The 18,567-nt window shown below is 31.4% G+C and overlaps 1 protein-coding gene across 3 annotated transcripts in view; it reads left to right on the top strand.

The window, feature by feature from the left end:
- LOC130901084 (diuretic hormone receptor-like) overlaps positions 1-18,567 on the top strand; it is a 215,885-nt gene that overhangs the window by 145,123 nt on the left and 52,195 nt on the right. For all 3 annotated transcript variants that reach the window (XM_057812175.1, XM_057812172.1, XM_057812173.1), the window contains exons 3-5: positions 640-817; positions 13,661-13,751; positions 16,922-17,012. In XM_057812175.1, coding sequence (XP_057668158.1) covers positions 640-817; positions 13,661-13,751; positions 16,922-17,012 — 360 coding nt within the window. The remainder of the gene's footprint in view (positions 1-639; positions 818-13,660; positions 13,752-16,921; positions 17,013-18,567) is intronic.

Raw genomic sequence — 18,567 nt, 5'->3', positions numbered from 1 at the left:
ACGAAAAAAAGAAATTGTAATATCATGTTTTGAGTAGTTGGGTTAACTTCTTTGTGCCATACAGAAGACATTTATCTACTATTGTATACAAGGATTGCAACTCAAGTTTTGAAATATGGCAACACTCATGTGAATATGTCAAAACTGACAGTGCCATAATGGAGTTTGACACTTTTAATGATGAACATTTTGAATTGTTGCATGGTTGTAAGGTATAATTGCACAGTAAATATCATGCAAGCTCTCTTGGGTAGTTTATCATATGAGCGGCCACTAAAGGAACTCAATTTTTCAATGAAAAATCCAGCTGGCTATAATATAATCGTTTTTATATGAGCAAGGAATCTGGTATTTGAGAGAGCTGGACGAATTGTAATTCAGCACATATTTTGAATCTTCTAACTAAAATTGATATAAATATAAATTGAGTCTTGATATGAAACAAGATCTCTTTGTATATGTCATGAGGGGCATACGTATTTTCTGGAAATATTTGATGCATAGTTTTTGTTTACAAAACTTATATTTGAAATGTCTCATACATTCAATTTCTTCTCCCATAATTTCATTATACGACAATATGAAATCAGTGAGATACATTTATCCTTTAACACCTATAATTGTTTTTCATTTTTTCAGAAAACGCAACAAGAGAATGTCTTTGGAACGGTACGTGGTCTAAATCCAATTATTCAGCTTGCAGAGAAATCATTGCGTTACCTGCAGATGTTGAGACACAGACAACAATCTACTTTATTGGATATACGTTAAGTCTGGTAACTCTAGCTATAGCGATGACTATATTCACATATTTCAAGTAAGTTCATATATAACTATCACATTGGTTTTATTGTTGTTGACAATTTTCGTGACTTATGTATTAAATACATTGAAAATGTTTAACCTCTATCATAAAGTAAGGAACGCCTGCAAATGAATCTTTCTTCAGGTCTTGTATGGCCTCACTTCGGTTAGTAATAAGTTGTGTATTTTGTTGCTGTGTATTATTCAATCCAAATCTTCTGCTTTAACAATCTAAATAAACTTTTTCTATATGAAAGTAACTGCTAGTTACTCCTATTTTCCATCTTCACTTTCTGCTTCATATTTTACGAAACCGCATCTTTTTATTTATACGACGATTGCTCAATACCGGCTAATTATATACGTTTTCTTGCTAGTGTCTGGTAAAAAGTTTGATTTGTAAATCTCATTTTTGTTGAAAATTGTTGTATATCCAAAAAAAAAAACGTAGTACTGAACTATTATTTCATTGTTGCACACTGGTTTTGTTAATAACATAAGAAAAAAAATTAAATTCATACTTCTTTTACAATTTGTAATGTTTCCTCAAAAATTTTCCAGAAAAATATCCCAGATTTGTTACTGAATGATTTATATTTAATGGCAACGCTGTCGGAAAAGAGTTATGATGATAACACGTGCTCTTCGAGTAGACGTGATTTCAGAATAAATAATCGATACAAGTTATCGCTTTTTTTGTTACATCGTTTATCGGATCATGAAATAATGTTGACCTAATTTCAACTACAATTTCCGAACTTGTCGCTACCAAATCGTTCAACAGTATGAAGAAGTGACACCCGTGATTTCTTTCTGTGGGCCTTCTCAGGGACCACGTTTGCAAGACCACGCATCCTTCTCGACCTCCGAACCGCAATTGAAGAAGAATTCGAAACTCCCAGCGGGCAGCTTGATATACTTCGTCGGACCTACCTATCCGTTGAGAAACGTAGCCTTAAATGTATTGATGGGCATCAATTTTAACATTTACAGAAACCTTTTTCGAATCCCGTTAACACGTAAAACTTAAAAATTAAAATTTTGTTAACTAGCCTAAGCGATTGTATTGATTCGAAAATAATTATATAAATCAGATCTCAAAGGAACTTATCATAAATTGTCGTTATTTGCATACTTCAACAAATATACCAATATTATTTGATTAATTATATAAATTAATTCACAATAAATAAATTACTAGCTTTTAGCTGTGGCTTAGCTCGCATAGAAGCCACTAAATAAGAGAAAGAGATCATTACAATAGAAATGACTCCATATGATTGAAAGCAAACGTTATACTTTCTTACTTAACAATTAAGTTTTTAAGAGCTCTTCTGGTTCACCAAGTAATGGAAGTGAAACTTTACTACAGGAACAGCACATTCTAACAGTTTGATCTTTCCATTTGAAAGCATTACAATAGTGACATTATGTATTGAGCCAATAACAATCAAAAGATGATTATTTAATGCGTAAGGATTAGTCAGTATTGGATAGTACTAGGTTCCAATATGATCCTTCAATAACAATCAAAGGATGATTGCGATATTAAATTGAAGGATTATATCGAAACCTATTACAATTAAATACCGACTAATCGTTAAGCATGAAATTTCGACGACGCGTGATCTGAATTTCTACATTATGAATTCTTCTCGTCTGCTATTGTTTTGGCGTTTCTATCGCTCTTCTAGCTGCCTGCAGCGTAGCTTGTCTTTCTTAACGAACTAATACTACTTTTGCTGCACGGGGCTTTTACTTCCGAGGCAAAAGAAGAACAGAGTAAGAATGAAAACCAAAGAGTAAGATATAAAATAATGAAGAGCATGTAATCAGAAAAATGACACCTACCACAAAAATTCAAATAGTTCTATACTGCATATATAATGACAGAAAAAAATAACAATAAATAAAGAAAAATTCCTGAAACTATAGTCAATTGCATTGGATATTGACGTGACAGTCGGTATTACAGTATTCACGGCTAGAACTTCATTACTGGAATGCTAGATCGTGTTGGTGAAGTTATATTTTGAGATTTTTTGACAAATAATCGTGTTATATTTCGTAAAAAATAATTTTTTTTATATAAAAAGTATCCTATATTATTTCTAATACCACCAAGAATATGTGTACAAAGTTTTATGATGATAGGTTAAGTAGTGTGAAAACAAACAAACTTACATTCACATTTATAATATTAAGTGAGGATCTAATATTATTCTGAAATTTTTCCTCTTATTAATTTAGCTGAAACTAGTTTCGAACCATGTATATAACGAATGTATTGAATATATATTTTAAAGTTGACTTACGTTCAAATTGAGTATGAAAAACATGAAATAAAATATAATTGAAATTTCCGGATATTGTTCACAAAGATAGTTAATATTATCTAACCCCAATATCCGCCGAAAACCGAATTGAGGATAATTCTATTTCCTCGACAACCTTCATAACCTTCATAAGTTTGGATTAATTCCTAGAAGCAATCCAATTTCCTTTATCTGGACGAAGCTCATTGCACATTTAAAAGAAATTGTTGCACCAAAAATAAAAGAAAGTAAATTGACTGCAGTCGCTATAGTTATTGTTTCTGAGAATAGTTCATTGATAAAAGTTTTAAAATATACGATATTTATTAACAATAATACTTCAAAATATCAATCTTAGTGAGCACAAGTGAAAAGGCTGGTGAAAAAAAAAATATCCTAAAATAAACAGAAAAACATTTATCAATGACTCCACTTCGATACTATTATTTGCTGATGTACAAGGATGGTCTAAGAAGTATCTGGCTCAAGAGAGAAAATACGAAAATTTTGAAAAAAAGTATATTTATTTTTCTGCTTTTGGCTCCACACACTTTCCCCAACGATATTTAATAGTTTCGATGAATCGCTGAATCTGGCGAATAGGGTGCATGAAGTAACAATGCAAACTTAAATTCATTAATTTTGGCCATGTGTGAGCTGGTGCATTGTCTTGATGAAACAACACTTTCTTCTTAGCCAATTGCAGCCGTTTTGCTTTATTTCTTCTTTCAAACGTTGCAATAAATTTGCATAAGACTTGTCGTTGATATTTGTTCCTTTTTCAAGATATTGAAAAAAAATTATCTCACGGGTATCCAAAAAAAAACCGATGCTATGACCTTGCCAACAGATGGAACGGAATGGAATGTTTTGATTGTTCTTTTGTTTCGGGTGTGAAGTGATCAACCAACGTTCTATCCATGCTTATGAAAACATGGCTTTATTTCTGTAAAACATTGTCAAGCACTCGATGGAAACATCTTAACCACGCTGTTTTTGTTGCATTTCGAGCGGCATCCATCTTGCGCACAGCTTTCTCATGGTCAAATTACAAAGCCACGCTTTTTAAACACCTACTATGTCAACTAGCTCGCGTACGTTCAGTCGACGATCATCTAGTACCGATTTGTGGATTTTCTTTAACATTTTTGGGGTCGTCAACTCATTTGGTCAACCACTGCGATGCTGGTCTTCGAAGATCGTACGGCCTCGTTTGAACTCTGCTCCCCAATATTTTACTATTGATAACTTGATAACGGAGGAGCACTCTCACCCAGAGTAGAATCCAGTTCGACTTTCATATTGATTCAGTTAAGGCATTCCAAATGATAATATCACAAAACGATGATAAATTTTTTCCAAGCTTACAAATTCACTGGAAACGTTCACTATTGATGGATGCCAAACAAATACTAAACAACGTGACATCTTCAAACTTGAAATATATGCCGTATGAATTGTATACTTTCTAATAAAGCACATGCCGCCATCTTTAGGTCAAGATACTTCTCGGACTATCCTCATAAGCAGATTCGATACTTCAAAAGCTCTTATGAAAAATAAATATGGAAATATCAATTTATGTATATGAAAATGCGATGAAATTCATAGTTTAGAATTTTCTTCTCGACATCAATTATGTGATAGACAGTTTCAGTCGTCAATTCCCTCTTTCCCAGCCATACTCGAGTACTAGATCAGTCGCTCTGTATCAATCAATTAAATATGTCGATTAGTGTTGTTTCAGATATAAAAAATTTATATTGCAAAAGTTAAAGAAATTATTCAACCTTATCACGTAAATGAGGAAAGAGTATGTAATTTTCTCACGTGTCGTGAACTGTACTTTTTCTATGGATGTATTGTTTGAATTTTTTTGTGTGCGAAACGTGATTCAAAATTAAAATGCATATCATTTACTTATTCTACTCACTCATATATCGATTATAAGTGTAATCAGGAGTTATATAATAATTATTTTATTTTAGCTCTAGTGTCGCTGGAAGCCGAATCAATTCTGCAACACTTTTCAAAATTCTGTCAGCTTCAAAGTAATCGATATCTGATTCAACAACAATTCACCTTGTCTTGCATTCTTTTATCCGTAAAGTTCCTATATTTTCTATATACGACTATCCTTCAGTTTTGCATAATATCGCTGACTTTAAAAGCGAATGTTTTCGGACTTATTGTGTGAAAAGAGGAATTTTCCAGGAAATTTTTACCCAATTGACCTAACTCAGAAGAATAATCAAACTATCGCAAAATCTGTTTCGTATGATCAAACCCCTCTACCAAGCAAGCTCCAGGAATTAATGTTTCGCTATCGTGTTATAGCATGTGGTTGGTTTCATGCAGAATTTTAGCTCTACTGCTCAGTAGCAAAACCCCTAGCTATGCCATCAAATTCGAATTTCTGAGATGTTCCCTGTTTCTAAGTAGTGGAAAAAGTTCAGACAAGAATGTGAAAAACCAACTGATAATCGAAAATTGCTAGCCGAAGGTGATTCTTCCCAAGCTCCGGATGTTAATGGTGCATTGGTCGTTGGTGCTGATCAATGTGATTATAGTGACCGTTTTAAGCGGTTTATCTCCGAAATTTAGTCGAAAACTTCATTTTTCAAGTCTATTGTGAATAATCGTTCTGGTTCCAGTCGTCGAGTTATTTCAACTCAATTAGTTCACTATTATATAACATCAGTTTCCATCGCAGCCCATCTGTATCAGTCACAACAATACTTTAGGATTATCCACGTCGCATCATACAAAAGTTTTAGATATTAGTTCATCAATAAACGAAATTATTATCAAAATCACTCATTCAATTTGCGTTTGAATTTTTTCATTGAGTATTCTAAATATGTTATTAACTGATAGGTTAGAGTAGTATTTGAAAGTTTTCAGTGTGAGTGGATTTTAGTTGAATGTTAATGAGGAAAGTTGAGTAACAAATGCAGAAATGTCACAAGTTTTGAAACTTGAACTTCCCCCACATCGAAAACTAGAGGAGATAATAGAATTGAGTTTCATACCTGGAAGAGATGTTTCATAAAATTCATTACCTCCAAGAAAATTTCTTTTTTTTTTATTTAATAATAATAATAAGTTCCACTGAAAAACGATCGCTTAAAGGGAGATAAACACTAAAACCTAAAATTCCATATCCAAATTCCCAATCCCGACTTCGAAAATCACAAATCAATTATCACAATTTTCTTCATGCATCAATTGCAGGTCGTCTGAGGAAGAAATAGTTTTCTTGGATCAATATAATGTGTTCACAAATTTTTTCGAAAGCTCGCTGATATGATTTTTAATAACATTGAAGACAATAGAAAATTCACGGTAATTATATACGACGATATTACTGAGAGAAGGAATAAGGGAATTAAAACTGAATTTTTAATACGCTGATAGTCACGATGAACCCATTACTGCTTTTCCTCAATCATTGGCTTGCAAACATTTATAGGAGCTCATACTGTGAAAAATAGTTGGAAAAAAATTATTACATAACTGGAAATTGCGTCTGCTAAGTTCATAATCTCTGTCTCTTTTATATGTCCACTAGGAAGCCCCTTACATTCAAAATAGGATCCAAATTTAGACTTTTTGTCTATAAATTTGAGGATTATTTTAACTGAGTTCAATATTAACATTTAGGAGTATTTGTTCGGAAGTTACAATAAAGACTATGTCATTTATTAAAAATGTATGTACAGTTTCAAACTTTTGTAATATAATTTGCTACAAATAGAAAAGGAATGTTTTGAAAAGGAGCACATTATTCTGCTTGTTGTGAAAGTATTGAAAGCAGAAAGAGAGAATTAGATTTCATGATGCGTCTGCTTGCGTTTTCGTCTGTTTATAAAAAATATTATGATTAGACAAATTTTACGAGAGTAGTAGTTTTACTTTGGACTTCCTAATAATTTTTTCAAAAGGATTTTCCTGACATTTGAATCAGCATTTACATTAATTGAAGTATAATTTTCTCTAAAATTCCAGTTAGATGTAAACACTCATTGTTTTTGGCGTACATTTTGGTGCAAAAATTGCTGATAATGATTGAATGAAGTAAAAATTCCAGAAATGTGGAGGGAAGTTGGTCAAGTAGAAAATATGATAGTTCGTAACGAGATCCTCACATCTCACTTGATAATATTCAATCAATACAAATTGAATGTGTGGTAATGTGAAAAAACTCATTGAATAAATCCCACAGCCACTACACTACACTACAACACATTGATGTGTTGTAGTGACAGACAATAAAATAATCGTTGGAATCTTGAATAGTGGATATATATTGATTAATAAATATCATGATACATTAATATTTCAAATCCAATTTCAAAATTTCATTATGAGAGGAATTAATTATTGAAAATAAGTCCACTAAATGGACCGGGCAGTCAGTTCTGTTCGGCTATAATAGAAGAGTTTAAAGTTTGGCGAATGCGTCAGTTCTCTAAAATCTATTGATATTCGTTTTTTACATATTTTTGTATGTACAGCGAAAAAATTCACCCAATCGTTAGAAAAAGGTCGAGAAAATAAGTAAACTAATCCACTATAATGGTTTTTGAAATAATTATTGAAATATATTTTTCAACTTTATCTTCATCATCATCTACTATTTGATTTATTATTGAAGACAAGCTTTATCAAGATTTACGACAAAAAGTTTATTGCAGTAAAAGATGGTTTCTCAATTCACCTTATTTTAAATATTAAACTGGAAACAGTCTTAGAAGAATTCAGAACTTTTAGGAAAAACTCACTTTTCTATTCACTTCTCCATACTGACAATAGGATTGTAAGCTGCGTTTACGAATCATTAGTCTTCCAAAGATATTTTACATTTGGGAGTTATTTATTTGACAAAAAATCTTCAAAAAATATGAGAAATTGAGGTAGAATCACTATTATATACTGGCATACATCTAAAATAGAACATATACTCGTAGATATCAAGTTAATTAATTTAATCAATCTTATAAAAAGTTTCAACAATTTTTTGAATGAATCAAATGTTCTTATCAGAAGCGAGAAATCAAGGAGATAAATGAACAAGCAGACAGTTAGACAAGTTAATTGAGTTAAAAAGAGTGTGGTAAGACATGATGAAAACATGCGGATAGAAGACTTGACGAACAATATGGAATAATTTAATGAAAAATATAAGTTACAATAAACAGAGGACATTTGAAAGAATGTTTACCCTGTACAGAGCCAAACAATCTGAATGGATATTGAAATGGTCTCTATGAATTGAATTCAGCTAGTGGGCGTAATTACATACAGTATAAAATTAAGATCAATTTTGGTTAAACAAAAAGTCATGACTGCATTATTGTTTCATTCTATATTAGGATATCACTACTAGTTTAATATCAAGATGCTTATTCCAATTATTCCGGATATTTCAGAATAAGAAATTGTATGTGAAAAAACTAATTTGGACTCAAAATTTTACATACATCAAATGCAATTGATTGATTCAATACATATTGATTGATTTATTGGTTGGTATCACTAGGATTTAGATGATATGAACAATACTCTATTATATCGATTTCTGGTGATGTTTTTCATCGTATCCATAAATAAAGATTACAGTATTATTATACAAACAGATTTGTTGGAAATTATTACTTCAACTGTAGCAATCAACGTAATTCGTAAATATATGTAACAATGTGTTTGTTAATAATCAGCGAATTCGTTTGATTTCCTTACATTTTGCTCGCATGGCTACTTCCTCGTTTATTTGCGTATATTGATACATATTGAGTAGTTTTCAACTTAGTTATATATGCATTGGTCTATGTTATTACATCAGGTAATCCATTGGAGGAATGTTATATTCATGTGTTCCCAAGGGAATATCTTTCTAATTTGATAAGATCATGAAAAATTGCTATTAATAACAACAACGTTCTTGGTAATTCATAAAAAAGTCTTATATCTACTAACTTGCTATGGTTACCACTAACTTTTTTAAAGCGACGTACGCTATACGAGGATGGTTCCAGAAGTACTTGACCCGGTAAAGAAATCACAGAAATTCTGGAACAAAATAAATTTATTTCTAAGTTCTATACCCTTCTTATAATAAGAATCGTCAAGGTCAATCTTTTACCACTGAGCCACTTTTTTTCAAGTCTGGGAACAGAAAATGATGCGATGGGCCAAATTTGGTGAATAAGGCGTATGAGGTAGCACTTCAAACTTCAATTCATTAAGTTTGGCCCTTGTAATATGATGGGTGAGCTGATACATTGATGAAACACTTTCTTCTTAGCCAAATACCGTTTTTGCTGGATTCTTGGCTAAAACGTTGAAATTAGTTTGTATATTACTCGCTGTAGGAAGTTTTTCCTTTTTCAAGTTAATTAATGAAAATTATCTAACCAAATACCCGATGGAAACGTCTTCACTACGCTGTTTTTGTTCCATTGTGAGCAAACGCGGCAACCATGTTGCGCACAACTTTCTCATGTCCAAATTTTTAGTTAATCGCGATGTTCCGCACTTTTTGAAATGCCTAATATGCCTGTTGACTGTATTCAGTCGACCACTGCGATGCTGATTTTCGCTGAGGTCGTACGGCCTGGTTTAAATTGCCACCCAATATTTCACTACTGATAACGAAGGAGCAGTCTCACCTACAGTAGAATAGCTTTCATATAGGTTGGGCTAATGTCTTTCTTTTCAATAAATGTATTGTATCGATATCGATGATCAATTTTTTCCATGTTTACAAATTAACTGAAAACGTTCACTATTTAAGGCTGTCAAACAAATACTAAATACGTGGCACCTTCCAACTTTAAACATATGCTATATAGATTGTATGCTTTCTAATTCAGTGGTATTTTCAAGTAACTACTGCCATCTCTAGGTTAGGGCAGGTACTGGGACCATCCTGGTATTTCAAAATAGTTTTATCCAAAAAACTAAGATAACACACATGGTGTATTATGTTTATCAATAACAAATAACAAAAAACTTATGATGCAATTCAAAAAACGTCAATGGGTTACCAATAGTCTAACTTCGTATGTCAAAATTGTAATTTTCACATTGTTCGTTGATTTTCCCTGTGACTCACTGTTAGCTATTTCGAAAGTTTAGTTGTAAACGACGATGCCAACAGCATCTCATCTTGCCACTTAACAAACTTGAAATGAAATTGATTTATGTGGTCATTCAATTCTGAAGTACATTAGAACCTTCGAAGTTTGCAACTGCACACTTCAAAGGCAAGTTATCTGAAGTTATCTGAAGTTTAAATTATCATCAGTTGAATTATCACATAGATGTTGGAGAGATTTCATATTATAGGTATGCATAATGACTCAAAAATATTGAGAAAATTTGTTGTCATAATGATAAATAAATTTAATAATCTTTTTCCTTCTATATTGTAAACAACACATTTTGACACTGTTTTAAGGAACCTAAAAGTACCAAAAAAGTATCGGTTGTCCTTGTTAATAATGCACTTTGAATCAACTTACCACACATAGGAAATACTCATAGTAATTTTGTATACCATTAACATAAAACTATTAAAGAATTGTAACAATTGAGTCATATCAAGTGATGAAGATAATAAATATTAATAGTATAATTATTAGTACTTAGAACATTGTTGTGTCTCGTGAATTATATTTTGATTGACAAATCAAAGATTTGTACTACGATTCCAGGGGAACACCTCTCGTAGATTTTAAGTCATACCTTAGCAACATAAGTCAGCTTGTAAAGGTTAATCTAACGGTATCTTCTAGAAATTCAATAAAAGGTGGATGGCTCAAGGTTCAGTACTAGGCCCTATATTGATTCTTCTGTCCATTAACGACCTTGCCTATCTATACATCAGCGGTGAAATATATCTCATTGAAGACGATAAATCATCGTGCGATTCTTATCTTCTGTACCGCAACGTTTCTAAAACTAAAGTCTTGTCAATGCACAATCATTTGCCAATTTAAATTAAATCAATTGGGAAGTGCCTCCTACCATACGCTGGTTTGATAATAATATTGATTTTCAATACAGTTTTTCATATATTTTAGGATTGTCGTAAATTTAACTTTCTTACCTGGTTTATTAAATTTGTGACAATGTGACATGTACTGTATATTACCTATAAAAATGTCGGCAATGTACATTTTAGAAAGTATTATCTTATTAATTATATTTTTAGTGTATATATTTTATATTCAAATTTTATTTTGTTTTCATTTAGTTGTTTGTGTTTGTTTTGTAGTTATACACAAGCTGTTTTCGACAAATTGTGTACAATGTTTTAGCAATGAAGAAAATTTAAAGAAATGTTTTTTCGTTTTCTGTTAGTTTATGTGAAATGTTCTGACTCTCCATTTCTAATTAAATGTTCTGACTCTCCATTTCTAATTAAATGTTCTGACTCTCCATTTCTAACTGTTCTGTTACTTGTAGTGCGGGAAACTTCTGGCTCCGTTATATGGTATGAAATGTTATTTGCAAACTAGCTGGGGTTCTCTTTTTAGTTCCTCTGGAACTAGGCACTGATAAGCAATATTTGCCGATAATTCTACATCCATTTGGCTGTTATACAAATCAATAATTCCAATTTCTGTCAATTTTTTATATCAAACTGTCAACTTAAGGTTGTTGATGAAATAACAACGGTTATAATGCTATCAAAACAGTCAAAGCTATCCAGAATTTCAAGAAAAGAATGTCGAATCAATGAAAATGAATATAAATCAAAGCCTACAAGATGTGATAACATTTACTTGTGTTAAACTTTATTGCCGGTAAAATCGTTCTCGACTTGTAAATAAAACTTACATTCCCTGTAGTATAAACAGCAATTTTTATACCTATTTTCGTAAATCGAAATACATAATTGGTGATCACAACAAACAAATGCCGATTTAATAGTAAATTATATTTCTATATTCCAATAAATCCACGTATCTTTAAAAACAGTATTTTGTTGGTATTATATATTGCATGGAAACATTCTCAATTTCCTGTTAGGAGAGATTAATTACATCACATGGTTATTTGCAGTTTATTTTACAGGTATTTGCTTTCAAAAGGTGGTAAACAGACCGTTGCTCTTTACAACTATTTCCATTAGTATTATAATTAATTTGAGATTGAAAATATACACTGCAGGCATATCTTCAATATTTGTTACTATGCCAAATATATTTCTAATGATTGTGGACTTTATATAAAACAAATAATGACGGCATTCCTATTATCTGATATGCACATACCCATAAAAGAATGAAGGAGATGAAAAAAAAAAGATTATCAGTAAGTATACTTCAATTGCGAGTATATGTATCAATTGCTCTGAATAATAAATTTGTAAAATCAAAACTCACTTCGCTGAGGTTAACAGTGATACTGGCATTGATAAGAAATTTGAACAAGAATGCGAGCTTCGGCGCCTTCAAGGAGTCACGACAGATTTATAGGATGAAGTGCAATGTCATGTTTGGTTACTTTTGTAATAAAATACAAATTTGGGGTTGAGGAGCTGTAGAAGTAAATGTGATCAAAATACCAAATAAGAAATAAAGAGAAATGATACCAAATGGTACAAAGATTGTCCCAATCCAGCAAACCAAATCAAACAATTGGATAGCTTTTGCAAAACAATATTTTTCAGAAATATATGCAACTAAAAAATGTATTAAGTTCAACTTGGAGAGGAATTATCGCAAATAGAAGATTACCATCTTATCAAATAGTTAAGCAACTGTTAGAACTTTGAGCTACAATTTCATAAGATTCAAGCTGATTTGGGAATGTTGAACTTGTGAAATGCATCAAGAAAAAAGAAGTTTAGATCAGGTATTTTCCAAGCACTTCCGAGGAATATGCTATAGAGCAATGTAGAAAACATTTAAAAAACTGTTACTGGCAAAATTTGCAGAACTTGAGGCAGAAAAAAATATTCCTGGGAAATTAATACCATAAATGGTCGACTGACTATCAATTTATGTGATAACATTTTGTTAATAGTTACAGGATATTCAAAACACACCTGAAGATTATCAAATCTCAATCCATATTCTCTAAAGGAGCATATCGAATAGAAGATAACGATGTTTTGGCTAGTGTCAACCGATGTTTTCAGCTTCTGGAATTGTAATAATAGATTATTCCCAGTGCCTCAGCAAAGGGGACACGATAGATAAGGATCTATATACACACTATTCCAAGTTATTTCTTCTGGAATCTGTTCTCAATAAATAAAAAACAAGTTATTAAATTTCCATTGAATTCATTTGAATATTATACAAAAATATAATATGTAATTGAATAATCTCACAATCAATGTGTCGCATTTGAGATTTTTCTGCTGTTATTGTTTATAAATCACTTTTGAATTGGTACGGTTATTTTGAATAATTTTGAATGAAATTTAGAACTTTCATTCAGTATACTATGAGCTGATTACTATTTATTCTGTACTTCATAACCATGTAAATACTTCACAGAAAGATATTTATTTATTTTTTCAGGGAACTACGCTGTTTACGAAACACAATACACATGAATCTGATGTTATCGTACATACTCACGTACTGCATGTGGATTGTTACTCTAATATCGGTAAGTGACATTTTCACTATTCCACACAGTAATTATTCTTCCATACTAGGTAAATCACAAAAAAAAAATGTGTTATTTCAATAGTTGCTTCAACAGAAAGTATAGAGAAGAGAGAATCGATTCACTCCAATTAAAATCGGCTGATGAAGTCATCAGTAAACGGATCAGATTGCCGACTAGCGTAGTAGACTCAGTTGTTTGTATGAAATACAATATATAAAATTCTTATTTAGCTAATCAATCTGGAAACATTTTCAAAAATCATCGTAAAAATTTGTCTTATCAGATAAACAATTGGATCGAGCAGGTTAATAAATTGTAGTTATGAATGGTTTTCTCTTGGTTTTGGAAAATACGATTCCCACCAGAAATATTTTACAACAAAGTATACCTAACAAAAACTGGAAATCTCTGGAGCAGTATCGTTTCCGAAAGATAGGGTTAATATACAAGACCAAAGGAATCAGGTTTTCTACACAAAAGTTTCATCAATATTCTATTCTCACCCTTCATTTACCAAACTTATATATATATATATATATATTAAAATACTCAGGTTCATTATATTATATAAAAACAAGTACGCCGAGTTTGTTGGAGAACGAAAATGCACCCAATATTTTATTAATCCAATAATCAATCAATATTTGATTTGTGCTTTCGAAAAATATTCAATCTATTCTTAGATTATAATATTTGGCTTAAGATTTAGTCATGTTGTCGAGACTTTTAAATAGTTAATGGTTAATAATTGTTCCATTTATTTTTTCTGTAATTTCAAATGCTATATTTCCAACTTATAAAGTATTTCAGATATTTCCAAGCCAGTTTTGTCAAAATATCATAAATTGACCGTTCTTTGATTGGAAGAAAATGACGAGCAATTCAAGAAATATATCAATCAACAACCTTGCATTTTTCATGTCTTTACGTTGACTTTAGATATACTATAAGACCAGGAACCAGCAGTAAAGTAAAAAACTTTTGTTATTCAACGCCGATTTTCATGAAACTTCATGTTCAAGCTCTACTTACCCCTTCATTCCAAATCTACCCTGTGCCAAACCGGGCTTTTTATATTTTAGAGGTGTCATAAAAAATCGTTAAAAATTTAAAAATTGTAGCATCTATTTCAGTAAAATGGAGTTTAAATGTATTATTCGTGAATCTTTTGACATTCTCAAATACATTTATGATCAATTAGATTCCTAAAACTACTCCAAATCATCCCCTAATCGTATGAAAGAATGATCTCAACGATTCTTTTATAATTGAAAATTATTAAAAAAAGTTTGTTTATTGTTGAGAATATTTCATCAGTATTTTTAAGAAGTGTTGCTTTTTATATATTTCAACCCTTATGAAACCCTCTTTCAATGACCAAAAATTTCAAAATTGCAGTTGTAATTTTTTTACAGAAATAATAAAGAAATGAAAATAAAAAAATTTTTGAGATCAAATGATTTTTTATTTAGAAAATATAATGAAAAAAAAGCAGTTGGTTCTTCGACAATAACTCGCTCAATTTTCAAGCTAGAAACTTTTATAAAAAACTGTTTTTTGTAAGAGATTTCAAGTACTTCAACGTAATATTGATTGAAGCTTTTTTCGGTTTTGAAAAGGGTGCAGCTCAAAGGGGTTGCATTTGGTAAGTGAATGCAAACTTTGAACTAATGTATATCATTCAATTTTTATAATATATGAATTTGAAAAAGCTCAAAATGATTGGTAAAAAAAAACCCTACAACTAATATCTGAAACTTTTTCTCATAGCATGGATAGTTTTTGGTTTATTAAAGACAAGTTCATTATTTTTCAAGATTAGGGAAATATAATGTTCAATTTGATCAATTATTTTTTCTAAAACAATAATACATAAATAAAGTTACTTACAAGTGGATTACGATCAATTTCAATTAGGGTGGTAAAGGCGAGGGTATAATTATTACATTTAAAAAAAAGGGAATAGAAGAAACTTTATTTATGTTATAAATAAGTCAACTTTTTCGCGAAAGAATTTTGACAGTGCTCATTTTAAAGTTCCTTTAAAAAGATCTCTCGCATTTTTTTCCAAAAGTTTCCATCAATTTCAAGTTATTTGAGGTTAAATGTTCTCAATTGAGGGGTTCCCGAAAAATAACCATCCTTCAATGAGCAATAACTCAGTTATTATTAAATTTACAGAGGTACTTAGAAATCTAATCTCTTTGTTTTTTCAGCTACATTTTTGTTTTCAATTATTTTGCTGATAAAATGGAAACTTTTTAAGTTATTGATGAAAAACTTATATAAAAAATATATGCGTTTTTACTCTAAAAGTACCAACTTTAGAGAAAAACTTTGTACAATAAAAATTATTTACAATTAGTCAATCTATCGAACTACGGGATTATTTTGATGAAATAAATTTTCATCTCCAAGAAGTGGCTTTCGCCCCCGGACAAAAGCACCGTTCGGCAGAGGGTAGATTTTGAAAAAGGTTTTAAATACTACCTTAATACCAATTTTCAAGGAAATCGACCAAAATTCCGCGAGAAATCGGCTGGTACCTGACCTATATAGCTGATATGTTCCAAAATTAAATCTAACATAAATCAGCATTTATAGTCAATAGTCAACCTTGTAATTGATATTATATCTTCGTTTCTACTATTTATTGTTGTAAGAATACATTATTTCCATTCTTGGTAGAAATTCAAACCAAATCAAAACGACTAGAATTTTATTCATTACGTTGGAGCTCTTTAGAAGTCTCATTCATATTCCATGAATCAAGTCCCTTTTCCACTCATCATTCTCGTCTCTTGCTTAAATTTCACATCGAATTTATTTTGTCCAAAAGAAATATCTCCAGTTCTAGCCTAGCTTACTAGATTTCCTATTTTCTATATTTAATATTGTATTACAAAATATTTTTAATGATAATTCTGGGGCTAATTTCTTTATGTCTTGAGCTACTTTCGATGTCTTATAATTGATGAAAACCAACATTTAATAAAACAATCAGTAAAAAAGGAAACCATTGTTGTGAGAGTGTGAGAGATACTTGTATCGAAGTTGATAAAGAACAAAATACTCAACATATGTCAACGTCATTCAACAAAATAGTTTGCTGATAGAATTCAAAATTATACAAATCTTTGTTTTCCAATCATGCTTGTTTGTTTCAGTTGAATTTTGGAGGTAGCATTCTATGTATATTCATCGTAACATTACTTCACTATTTCCACATCACAACTTTCTTCTGGATGTTTGTTGAAGGTAAGAATAAAAATATTAAAAGGCATTGCTGACGTTCTGTAAACATTTTTGTTAACATTATTATTTCTTATCTTATAATAATTAAATCTGACAAACACGATTCAACAAACTCAATAATCATAACACGGTTCATACAGAGTGGAACAGCCAGTGAAACACCAATTTCACATTTTACGACGTGGAAATGTCATACTTCTACAACTTCCAAATTTACAAGTTTTGTAATATTGTGATTTCATTCTCTTAGCTTCCTTCTAATTGCAGAATTTTTTTTCTTATACCATTATCCAAAGTGGAATCAAACAACATAGTAAAGTAGTTTCTGATAAACTATATTTTTCGTTTTGTGGTGCGTAAATAAACAAAGATGACGGTTTTCCGACGCGTGAACACGCGACGAATAATTGTTTATGCGCAAAATAGGGAAACTCAAAGTTGATTCCACAAACTTCCAACGACTATCCTTGCGATTTATTTATTGTCATTGCAAGGGCCAGACATACCGGAAATTGTAAACGTTTAAAAGCAAATGGTGAATCCCTTGGAATCATCGGTACAGGAGGGATCAAGACATTCTCATCTGTATTTTCCCTTTATGATTGTTGCCTCGATGACGTTAATCATTACCTGTTTCACAGCCAGTCTTGTTCTATTGTACAGTCGAAGTTGATTAATGTAACGCAGCATGATCTTGCTTTTAACTGCAAATTGTGAGGTGGTAATCCAGGTGATGAATTCAAATAGGAATAGTTGACTACGTCATCCTGGTTCATAATGGGGTTGACTGATTTGAAGGATATCAACTGTCCCGAAAATTCTGAATGGTCATATTGAGATCTTCGACATCTTCATTTCTCACCGCTAATATCGCTCGTTCACACGCTGAATAAGCTCCTCTTTTGAGTCCGTGATGTGACAGAAATCGGTGGGTAATGTGATGAATCCGGTCGAGGTGTCCACTGTGACTTTATTATATCCAATGTCTAACAACTGCTTCGCAGACATATTTGCAGTTTTCGAAGGATCATTTGAGTGAAGAAGCTTCGCGCGCACATATTAGTTGGTTGTCAAATCTCAAATATTATCGTTGCGTTCAGAAATTTAGTTTGTGACAAAACATGAAGGAAAAACAAAATTATTGTTTCCAATTTATTTCGAGCATTTTCATATTTATTCACCTTTTAAACCTTCTCTGAATTTCCACAAATATTTCAAGACCAAAATTAGCCAAATCGGTCCAGCCGTTCTCGAGTTTCCGCGTTATTTATGTGTACAAGAATACATGTTTCTCCTTAGTGTATCTAAGTTACGTACTATTTTTTAGCTTTAGTACATCTTTTGTTACTTCAGTCACATCAGTTTTCGACCACAAAATATGTAGACATAATTTTTGTTTATGCTAGATAATAGCAAAGGAAATTGCCTGATCGTCGAACTTACAGCCATCTAACATTCCGGTCAGTTTTCAATTATTTGTTAGAAAACAGTACTTTTCCCAGTCGAAGAACAGAACGTCATATAAATGGAGCGCAGGAAGATGACATTGACGCTACTA

Source organism: Diorhabda carinulata, chromosome X (assembly GCF_026250575.1).
Source record: "Diorhabda carinulata isolate Delta chromosome X, icDioCari1.1, whole genome shotgun sequence".
In the NCBI taxonomy this organism is placed as follows: domain Eukaryota; kingdom Metazoa; phylum Arthropoda; class Insecta; order Coleoptera; family Chrysomelidae; genus Diorhabda; species Diorhabda carinulata.
This window is presented reverse-complemented; position numbering and strand designations above follow the sequence as displayed.